Source organism: Monodon monoceros, unplaced genomic scaffold, assembly GCF_005190385.1.
Source record: "Monodon monoceros isolate NGI ecotype Baffin Bay Population unplaced genomic scaffold, NGI_Narwhal_1 Super_Scaffold_18, whole genome shotgun sequence".
Classification (NCBI taxonomy): Eukaryota; Metazoa; Chordata; class Mammalia; order Artiodactyla; family Monodontidae; genus Monodon; species Monodon monoceros.
Genome location: NW_021703774.1, coordinates 99,291,021 through 99,302,941, shown reverse-complemented (window position 1 = coordinate 99,302,941; position 11,921 = coordinate 99,291,021). Strand labels below are relative to the sequence as shown.

The following is an 11,921-nucleotide window of genomic DNA, read 5'->3' as shown; positions in this document are numbered from 1 at the left end:
CAATGGTGTGTTAGTTTCTGCTTTATAACAAAGTGAATCAGTTATACATATACATATGTTCCCATATGTCTTCCCTCTTGCGTCTCCCTCCCTCACACTCTCCCTATCCCACCCCTCCAGGCTGTCACAAAGCACCGAGCTAATATCCCTGTGCCATGCGGCTGCTTCCCACTAGCTATCTACCTTACTATGTTTGTTAGTGTGTATATGTCCATGACTCTCTCTCGCCCTGTCAAAGCTCACCCTTCCCCCTCTCCAAGAGATTTTGAAGCAAATTCTTCATTAAGAGCGACTGAAAAAAGCTATGCTTTTGTTCCTCAGAAAAAGCTATAGACACATTTATTTAAAATCTTTTACTTCCAATTTCAAGTGTTTACTGACTTCCTCAAACCCATGGTCTAAATTCATCTGGTGAAAAGTCCCTGACCTAGGGTGTTCAAGATCAGCCTGAGTACTTAGCATTGACAGATAAAGTACAGGATGTCCAGTTAACTCTGAATTTCAGATAGAAAACAAATAATTTTTTACTATAAGTATGTCCCATGTAATATTTGCAATATCTGAAACAAATTTATCTGGGAGTCCCGTATTTTTATTTGCTAAATAAGGCAACTCCACAGAAAATTTTGATCCACTGGAAGCTATTCCAACTAATTCTCTCTAGAATGTCCTGTATTAGAGATGACCTAGATTATAATTATAGGACCAGGCTCTTCAGGCTAAAGCCAAATACTCAGAGTTTAACCAGAAATTGGATAGCTGTTGGCTTATTTCGAAATACATGGCTTTAACTTGCTGTTTTATCTAATAAGATACAACTGTATTATACAGTAAAGTGATCACTGAAATAAAAATACCTTGAATTTACATATAGTAGATTATTTTACTTTCAAAGAAGTTAAAATATCTAAGGTCTGAGCTGTTTTGGTCCTTAAAATGAGCATTAAAATCTTAGCTAATTGGGTTTGGATAAGGATGAAGAGAACCAGCCTAGAGGTAAGTTTTTGTTGTTGTTGTTTTTAAGTGTAACTGACATACAACATTATATTAGTTTCAGGTGTACAACATAATTTGACATTTGTATACATTGTGAAATGATCACCACAATGTCTCATGAGAGGTAACTTTTCCTTATTAATTATTTAAATCATTTTTATTATCAACAAAAGTAATATTAAGCATCGACTTAATATTACTTGATTAAGCATGGGTAGTATAAAATCCTGACATGGAGGATGCAAAATTGTGATTTATGACTTTTAAAGTAAATCAATAACATATTAATAAAAATAACAAATATCAAATGACAAAGACTTACAAATGTTAGAATCCTAATATGAAGACAGTAGAAACAAGGGTTACCATAATGGGTATGATTCTGTTACACAGGAAATGAAGAAAAAATTATAATCTGGTTAGACCCTGAGTATTCCAAATACATCTGAATGGACTCAGTAAAATTAAATTTTATTATTCCATTTTGGAATTGTTCTCACTTAGTAGCTAATAGTATATTTTCGTTTCCTTCACTGTTAATCTGCATAGGATTTCGACAGTGATGTGCTGATGTTTAGCAATTAGTTCTCCAAGGGAAAAACCAACCCTGATTTATAATATTTGCCAATTTCCATGGGGTAAGCACTCTCACCATGACAGATGCTAATCTAACATTTTTAACAACCTGTTTGCAAAATTCCTGAAAACTTAACAGTGGCTCTTAAGAGCCTGTAAAAGCTGGTCGTATTTCTATAAGTGCATGTGATACACCTGATTGGATTTCATAAAAAGAAAATAGAGAACTAGGTGTTCTTTTTGTTAACTGATGTGCATATCTTGAAATTTTGTCAACAAGCCCCCCACTCAAAAGAACCCTACAACAGCAACAGCAAGAAAAGGAGCACTTTAAGAATTTAATCAGTGGAAATTTTGGATGGGTTTGCAACGGTTTAATAAACACCTGAAGAAATCTGCTACTTTTGTTCTATCAGGTCTCCTGGCTCTAAGCAGAATTTAACTTAAATAAATACCTAAATGCTTTTAGAGTTACAAAGTTCCATAACGACCAGTGGGAAAAAATCAATCATCATAGAAAACCGGAAATGAGTTACCCCTTTAAGCAAATCTATTCCGTTTGATTTATGTGGAATTTTCTTTTACTTTTACTTTTTGCCAAGTTTCATTAGAGCCGTTATATAAAATGCTTTAACTGGATTCAATAATGGAGAGCAGAATCCCCAAAGACAAAACAGTAGGTGGTTTTCTTTCTTTCTTTCTTTTCAGTGAGCCACCTTAAAGTATGCTCTTGACGTTTTGAATTTCTTCCTATTCTTGGTTAGGAAAACTGTTAGTGCAGAAAGTAGTGATAACTGTTAACTAGCCAGTACCATTCTTCATTTGGCTGTGTGGATCAGTATTCTAGTATGATCCCATTTCTGGTGTGGTGCTCCATTTGAAGCATTAAAACAGAGGTGCCAAGTACACTGCCTTGATATTCTTCCTAAAGGTAATTTTAGCTTGATTGTTCTGGCCATCCTATGTAGGTAATAATCCTATTTGTGGACACTGCCTCCATAGTTTTATTTTTAAGACATATTTTTAAGATATTTAAATGACAAGAAAGGAATTGCCATTGTTTATGCCAGAGATTGTTTCCTTTCAATGATGGAAATTATGTATGATTGGTAACCATTTGTGGATGGGACATTGATGCACATATGCATAGGAATGTTCTCTATGCTCCAAATATTAAGTTGATCTAAAGCTTTATTTTTTCTTTGGAAACACTTTTCAAAAAAGTGTTTAAGTGTTTTAACACTTTTCAAAAAAGTGTTTAAGACATTACTAACTTTATACATGGAATAAACTTTTGCAAAAATTTAATTTTGACAAGAGATTGATTTATGGTTGGAGGTTGATACATTTGGACAAGTAAATTATTCTATATTCCAGAATGTAGCAGTGAACAACTGTGTTTCACAATTTGACTTAATAAGGAAATTCATGCCAGGAATTTTTTTATTGAGGTATACTTGATGTGCAGTATTACATAAGTTTCAGGTGTATAACATTGTGATTCACAATTTTTAAAGGTTACATTCCATTTATACTTATTATAAATATTGGTTATATTTTCTATGCTGTACTATATATTCTTGTAGCTTATTTATTTTATACATAGTAGTTCTTACCTCTTAATCCCCTACCCCTACCTTGCTCCTCCCCCTTTCCCTCTCTCCACTGGTAACCACTAGTTTTCTATATCTGTAAGTCTGTTTCTTTTTTGTAATATTCACTAGTTTGTTTTATTTTTCAGATTCCACATATAAGTGATAAAACAGAATTTGTCTCTCTCTGTCTGACTTACTTCACTTAACACAGTACCCTCCAAGGCCATCGTGTTGTTGCAAATGGCAAAATTTCAGTATTTTTTTATGGCTGAGTAGTATTCCATTGTGACATATATATGTGTATATATATATATATATATATGTATATGTTTATCTGTATCTATATCTGCTATGAACATTGGAGTGCATGTATCTTTTCAAATTAGTGTTTTTGTTTTTTTCGGATATTTACCCAGGAGTGGAATTGCTGGGTCATCTGTTAGTTCTATTTTTAGTTTTTTTTTTTTTTAATTTATTTCTTTTTGGCTGCATTGGGTCTTTGTTGCTGCGCGTGGGCTTTCTCTAGTCGTGGCGAGCAGGGGCTACTCTTTGCTGTGGTGCGCAGCCTTCTCATTGCAGTGGCTCCTCTTGTTGTGGAGCACAGGCTCTAGGTGCGCAGCCTTCAGTAGTTGTGGCACATGGCTCAGTAGTTGTGGCTCGTGGGCTTTAGAGCACAGGCTCAGTAGCTGTGGTGCATGGGCTTAGTTGCTCCACGGCATGTGGGATCTTCCTGGACCAGTGCTCGAACCCATGTTCCCTGCATTGGCAGATTCCCAACCACTGCACTGGCAGATTCCCAACCACTGCGCCACCAGGGAAGCCCTAGTTTTATTTTTTTGAGAAACCTCCATACTGTTTTCCACAGTAGCTGCACCAATTTACATTCCCACTAACAGTGTGTGAGGGTTCCCTTTTCTCCACATCCTCACCAACATCTGTTATTTGTGTTCTTTTTGATGATAGCCATTCTGACAGATGTGAGATGATATTTCACTATGGCTTTAATTTGCATTTTCTGATGATTAACGATGTTGAACACCTTTTCATGTACCTGTTGGCCATCTGTATGTCTTTCATGCCAAGAAAAATTGAAACCGAAAAGAGCATTAGCTAAATATTTATTACATAAAGAATTATAAAAAGGGCTTACATTTGAATTAATACATGATAAAAATATGCAAAAGAAAATGCAACACTTTAATGGCTTATCATGGAGTAGAGTTCAAGTATATGCCTGAGGATAAAATGCATTAAATGAAAGTTATTTTTCATAATTAATAAAAAGACAGTATAATACTTTTTAAAATTGCAATAAGCTTGTGTAATTTGAGCTCCTTCAAGTTTACTTGGTATAGTGGCTCCATTGTAAAAATATATAGAGAAAGTTAGAAGAATATTATTTCCTCGATTCCTTCTTAGTGTTGATTACCTTATAAAATATGTAATCTGAAACAGAAACTATGTGGTGATGGATTGCCAAAATAGGTCAAGTAGCAAAAAGATACAAGATAATTGGCTGGACAGAATTTTATCACTTGATGCAAAATATGATTTGGGGGTAGTATCTGGAATGTATTAATAATAGATTGCTGTTATACCAAAGAGATTTTGCTTTCAAGATGCTAAAAGTTATGTTTTACCTTTTTTAGAGATAAAAATGATGTGTTTGAACTGCTCACAAAATACCTTGTCATGGGTCCATAAAGAATAAATCTTATATACAAAAATAATTTAGTACCCAATGTATTCTGATTATGTTAAAAATCAGCAGCCTTATAAACTGCCATGCTAATATATATTTGTGTATGTGACTATATATGTGTGTGGAAAACACCTCTGGATGTTTGTTAGCTAAAATCCCCCTATACTATTTTAGAGATTTGTTATGAAAAGGAACACTCTGAAATCTGATTGATCTTCATTATTTTCATAACAAAATATATAACACAAAACATATATATTTTTTGTGATAGTTTCCACTTTTAATAAGTTTTGCTTAAAGAGTTTGTTGAAGTAAATAGTGAATATCAGTATCATGAAAGAATTTTGTAAGTTAAATAATTATTTGGGGATTCTCAATTTAAGTTGCTTATATTAATTATATTTAAATTTATGATAATGTAGACTAACAGAATTTTTTTCTGAATTTGATGCCCCCAAACCTAACTTTTTGAAGAGAAATTAATTGTTCTAAGTGTGGAGTTCTGTTCAGAAATTTTGGAAGAAGAAAAATGCTCATCTAGGAGATAAAACTTTATGTTCAATTGGGGAATTGTGTAAACAGTATGGTTGAGGATAATCTTTATTGTGAATGGTAGATTATTTTACTTTGAAATGGAAAGCACAATTTTTTTTAAAGGGATAGGAGAGGTAGATAGTAGTGTTAGGTGACATAAATAACCTTGAAGGAAATAGAAAAATGTTGGAAAGAGAAAGTGTTTAGTCAATGCTTAACAGCCTTTTCAGTGCATGGCACATGAGCATTTAAATATTGGTGACAACCCACTTGGAAGAGGTATTTGTATCCTGGAGCTGGACTCAGAACTGCAGCAAACAATTTAGCAAGAGTCGTGGCTGGAAGGTCAGGAGGGCTCAGGATATTTGCCTCAAGGCCAAGAGGAAGTACAGCTAGGCAGGGACAAGGATTAAAGCGGAAGAGATTGGGGCACCTGAGCAGGCCCTATAATGGGGGGGAGTTTCGAATGCTGACTAGCCGGTTGGGAGAACTTAAGACACAGCTGTCAAGACACACTGAGGAGTACTTTACTACTAGTAACTGGACTGAACTGTGTGTGTGTGTATGTGTGTGTGGTGTTTCGGAGACAAGCAATTAACGCTCAAGCATAAGTTAGGGAGTTGCTAAGCGTACTTGATGTCTTAATAGCAACAAGTCAAACTTGCCGACTGCAGTTAATGATTATTCAGAGAGGCCGGGAAGTAACTCCACAGAGAAAAAAAGAAATGGTGGACCTGCATCCAGGGTTCCGATATTCTGAGTGAGAGATATCTGAAGTTCGGAAGAGACTCTTTGCACTACCGGTTAGGAATCTGCCTCCCATCCAACACCTCCACGCACGAGGTGCCCATTCCAGAAAGGGGGCAAGCTCAGTTCTCCTTTCCCTTTAGGTGACAGCTCGGGTCACATTTGTGCATGTTTTTCATCTCCTGTCATGGCAACATTCCCAAATGAATGCCGAAAGATCTGCCTCTTTTTATGATTTCCTGACAGGACTTATAAAATTAAAATGTTTTGTTAAAAACAGAATCGGGCAAGTTGCCTTCTCCTTTGACGCTCTACACGTTTCGGTGATTCCCAAGATCACTTTAACCATTTAAGACTTTTTTTTCTTATAAATAGACTACAACTCTTCACAATCTAAACCCAAGGATTTGGATGAGGTTTCTTTATCTGGGTTTCTCCCAAGTGGAGGAGGCAAGAGGCAGGAAGGAGTTGCCTCATTTAAGGGGCTCAGGGTAGAGAAGGGCTGTGGGCGACTTTTCCTTCTCTCCGTTTCCTTCTTGGAGGCAGATATGCGAATGACGGCGGCGGTGGGATAGTCCGAGCCAGGAGGTATGAGAAGCAAGAGACTGGACGCGAGGGAAGAGCCGAAACCCTTCGGCGAGCAGACCCTGCCAACCTCCGCCAGGCGAGAGCGGGTCCGCCCCAATCCCAGGGTGCATCGCGCCCAGCCCCCTCCCCTCTCCGCGTCCCGCCTCCCCGCAGCCCGGGCCCCCTCCCCGCAGGCTTCGGGAGGCGGGGACGCGGCGGCGTCGGCGGCTTCTCCAGTCGCGTCTTTCTCCCTCACTGGGGAAACCGGCGGTGGCGGCACCTTCGGAGGCTGAGCAGCTGAGCCGCGAGCCCGCCAGTGGGAGGTCGGACAGACTGACTGCAGAGCCGACAGACGGACGGACAGCGGGGCAGCCAGACGGCTCGAGTCGCCTCGAGTTCCGCCATGAGCTGGGGCACGGAGCTTTGGGTGAGTCCGGGAGAGGGGCGCCTAGCGCGAACCCCGGCCCCGGAGGGGCTCGGGCTGGGCAGGCGCAGCTGGCCGTTGGCGGCCAGAGCGCGTCGGGCCATCCCCGGCGCTGGTGTTGGCGGAGGGTGGGGGTCCCGCTCCTCTTTGTGTGCAGACCCTTCTTCCCTCTCGGCCGGGACTTGAGAGGCTGCTGGTCCGCGCTCCCGTCGTTGCTGCGGCGGTGGGGCTGAGGGCAGAGGCTTGGACGGCTGGGGGAGCGGCCCGCGGGCTGCCGCGTCCGCCGCCATCCTCTCCTGTCCCCTCTCCCTCCTCCGCCTTCACTTTCCGGACGCTTGGCTCCATGCCGGGCCGCGCTTCTCTGCCTTTGTATCTCCCCTCCCGTAGGCGGGGGAGGGGGCCCATTGTCCCGAAGGGGCGCTGTTAGCGGGCGGGGAGGGGGCTCGCCGCGGCCCCTCGCCCTGGCAAGGGTCCCCGGGGCGAGGGCGTCGCCGGGCTGGGGCGACGCGGGGAGCCGCGAGGCACCGCCCGCCGCCCTCGCCCCAGGTAGGGGGAGCCGGGAGGCTTTGTTCCGAGCCCGGCCTCCGGCCAGCCAGGCCCAACCCACACGCCCATTTCCCTCTCCTTGTCTCCGTTCTCTGACCGGGGTAGCTTCGGGGACTTCGGCGGGGCCACCCCTGGCTGCTGCCTTGGGCCGGGGGGGTTGGCATTTGGGATCTGAATTAAATTGAGTGATCGATGGGGAAGCCAATTTTGCCAAAAGGAGCGTACAGCTTCCCGATTGCTTTACTTCCCTTTCCGTTGTCCATTATTCTCACTCCTTCTCCCGCTTTTCTTTCTCTTTCCTCCTTGCTTGTCTTGGACGCTGAAGGCTCCAGACAATGACCGGTCTCTGGCCAGGTGCGGGTGAGCTGTAATAGGTCGGAGAATTCTCTTGCGACGCCTCCACCGAAGGGTGGAGGTGTGGAGGGCAGTGATTTCTCAGGTGCTGCCGAGGGACGGGGAGCTGGGGGCGCTGTCCCGGGAGCCGCCTCATTTCAGCCACTCCTCTTTTTATCCCACCTGTGCATGTTTTCCGTGCCTTTTGTTAACCAGGATCTCGTGAAATCACTGCAGAGAAAAGAGGAGAAAGAACTTTTTCGTCTCCAGGCATACAGTTAGGGTGGCAGTGAAGGCATATCGGTTAATTGATCAGCCTTCAGTGGGCACAGTGTTTTATGTTATTTTTCACATTTTATTCACAGATTGGGAATCTTAGAATTGAAAGAGACTTTAGAGTTCGTCTAGTTGAACACCTCCTTAGCAAGCCCAGGAATCTGCAGCGTTCTGGACAAGTGTTTGCCCAGTCTGTAAACACACCACCCAAGAGAAAATATCTAGGAGCCTCTCCGTTACGTTCTTAGATAGCATTAATTGTTCTTGTATTGGGGGGGATTGTATAGTAAATTATGTGAGCTTTAATCTTTTACTTTGGTTAGATTCTCAGGCATTATTGATCTCTTCCCTTTGATTTAGTACATTCTCTAATTGATTATAGTATTTCCTAATTAAAGGAGATGGATATATTTCATTTTCCATTTTTATAATTAGAAAATATTTTTATTTTTACATACTTGTATGATCCATGTTTCAGAGGGAGCAAAAATATAAGCAGAATACTTTTAAAAAGTACAAGTAATAAAACAGTGGAGGAATATTATTTAGGTGTAACTCTTAATTTAGATCGGAAAAAATTGCTTTGTATCACACTGTAGAAAAGCAGTTTTAAGGAGGAACAAAATATTTTAGTGAAGACTAAAATGTGATTTTTAAAGCTTTAAAAAAATTTTAATTTAAGAATATAATACAATCAGAAGCAATTACCCATCTCCTGTAGTTTGGTTATTTATGTTCAGCATTTGAGTAGTTTTTCAGCAATTTAAAAAGGTAAACCATAGAAGAGATGGGAATTTCTGTTCTAACTAAAAATTGTTTCGTATCCTTTTGAAAATTATGAAAAATTTTAAAATTAATTTTTCTCGTAAAACAATATATCTCCATGTTTTAAATTTTTTTTAGTGGTTTGAGGATTTGAGGGAAACATTTATTAGGAATTAAATAATGTGGAATCAGCTAATATCAGTTGGATGCTTACACCTTACATAAGTAGAAGTTGGTGTAGAGGACTATTGTTGGGACCAGAAGAGACCTTAGAAAAATTTGACTAGATTTCCTGTTTTTTACTAATCTCAGTTTTGAAAAAGGGTATTGTGTTTCCAGTAGATTGTAACAGACACCTGAACTGTGCTCTTGCCATTGAGGAATTTGAGGTTGGGAAAATTATCTTGAAAATTTGAATTTAGAAACCAGTTCTTATATTATTTTCATGTGTAGGATCACCTTACTGTCCCAGAGTTAAACTTTATTGAGAACATGTTACAAAAAAAATTATGATAAAATGCAGTTATGCACTCAAACTTAAGTTTATTTCTTATAATACTCATTGGCATTTATTGCTATCTGTCTTATGTTAAACTTGAGAATAAAGTAAAAAAATTAAAACCACTCTAATAGTGACTCTGGGGGACAGAACTGATAGTGATAGGCTAAATTGGTTGTGTCAGACTTTTGTTTGTGTAGTTGTGAGGGGATATGAATCAACTGGTAATAAATTTGAACTGTGCTTTAAGGGATTTCTTGTGTTCCAAATGAGCATTTAAGCAAAGTAGTGAATATATGCTAGAGACTCAGTTCTGGGTAATATAATGCAAAGAGATGACAGCGTCTTCATTTCTTCAGGATGCATTGTTTATTGTGTTGATTTCTTTATTACCATAGGAAGAATGGTTGGATTAAGAAGTCTAAATATGAATTAATGATTTTGCAAAGCATAGATTTTGTAATTATTAGCTCTTTTTACAAATAAGGAAATTAGAGATTGGAGAAGTCCTATGTTTAGTCAGTAAGTTTTATTTATTAGGAGATAGGCTTTTAGTTTTTTGAGGAGCCAGTTAAAGTTCAATGGAAAAAAAAATCAGTGTATGTATGGGCTGCGAGTGTATAGATAGGAAAGAAAATGGCTGAGCACATCACATTCAAATCATGATTTATTAAAAAATTCCCCTCCCTTACCCCCGCCGGGAAATGAGGGGACTAGTCTGGAAATTAGGAAGTAGGTTCAAATGTCTGACTTAATTTATAGGGAACATATAAACCTTTTTTATGCCTTAGTTTCCTGGTCTATGATTTTTGGTCCTTAGTTTTCAGAGTGTATAATTTAAAAGCCATTGTTATTTTCATCATACTTTTTAGCTAGGTGCATTTGACAAAGCTCATGATATCTTTTTGGAAGAAACTGAGAAGTGTGCATTGCGTGATAGATTCAGTGGATTCTTTATTTTACACTCCTAGTCTTAACCCTTTAATTTAATGCTTCTTTATCTTTTTTCTCTATGTAGCACTTCTATTTTAACACTTATATTGTAAATGTAGTAGACTTTTTGAGTCCTTGAGTGTAGGGACTGGGTTAATCTTTTTGTTTTCTCTAATACAGTGCCTGTTGCTGATCATACATGTTTCGCCCAATTGAATTAGTAGTTCATTGCATTACCTAGAGTATTGATTACTGATTAATAATTGCATCCTTGAGGAAGTTTTTATGGTTCTGAAGGCCTTCGTAGGTGATGATAAATTAGTGGTCTAGTTAACAATTCAAGAAGGTCTTAACAATCTGAAGCCAAAATGATGAAGTTAAATTTTAGTATTTTGGTTAACAACTTTTACAGATTGGGGAAGAACTGACCTCTAAAGGTAGTTGTTGTGAGTTTACCTGATAGGCTGATGATGTGACTGCCACAATAGCCGATGAATGGTAACTCAACTTGCCGTGGTGATCATTTTGAAATGTTTAGAAATATCGAATCACTATGTTGTGTAACAGGAACTAACAGTGTTGTAGGTCAGTTATACTTCAAAAACAAGCTCATGGCGAGATTAGATTTGTCGTCGGGGGAGGGTAGGGAGGAGGGGGAAATAGATGAAGGCAGCCCAAAGGTATAATAAACTTCCAGTTATAAGTAAGTACTGGGGATGTAATGTACAAGGTGGTAAATATAGTTAACACTGTTGTATGTTATATATGAAAGTTGTTAAGAGAGTGGATCCCAAGAATTCTCATCCCAAAGGAAAAAAAGTTTTTTTAGTTCTTTAATTTTGTATCTGTATGAGATGATGGATATTCACTGAACTTATTGTGGTAATCATTTTATGATGCATGTTAAGTCAAATCATTGTGCTGTACCTTAAACTTATACAGTGCTGCATGCCAGTTATATCTCAATAAAACTGAAGGGGGGAAAAAACCCCAAATAGCTGATGAAATCTTAGGCCACATGTAGATTTTTCTAGAACAAAGGAATTTGGTCCCATTGTAGTCTATAGTGGTTAGACCAAATCTTAGTTTTACTTAAGATTTTTTTAGAAGGTGCTTATCTAGAGGAGTTTGACAAAGAGAACTCCTTATCATGTGAGCTGTATTGTTTTTTTCAAAGGCCATGAAACTAGTGTAGGAATTTGGTTTAAAAAATGAAATAATTATTGAGTGTCTATTATGGGGAAGCACTGTGTGATGTATGGTAAGATTTATTAAGGCTTATAATGTCAGACCTGCTGTGAAAAGTCTTAGAGTCATTTTGAGGTGATATTACTTTCCTAACTCTAGAATATTCCCTTACATTGATATCACTGTTCAGAATATCCTTTGTTGACCAGTTCCTTCCCACCCCTTCCTTCCAGAGTACAC

At 39.0% G+C, this 11,921-nt stretch overlaps 1 protein-coding gene across 4 annotated transcripts in view; it reads left to right on the top strand.

Annotated features, from left to right (window-relative positions):
• Nucleotides 1-6,921: 6,921 nt before the first annotated feature.
• FNBP1L (formin binding protein 1 like) overlaps nt 6,922-11,921 on the top strand; it is a 118,189-nt gene continuing 113,189 nt past the window's right edge. For all 4 annotated transcript variants that reach the window (XM_029229534.1, XM_029229533.1, XM_029229532.1 and 1 more), the window contains exon 1: nt 6,922-7,144. Coding sequence is in view for 3 of the 4 variants with exons in the window: in XM_029229533.1 (XP_029085366.1) it covers nt 7,121-7,144 (24 nt within the window). In the remaining variant the exon portion in view is untranslated. The remainder of the gene's footprint in view (nt 7,145-11,921) is intronic.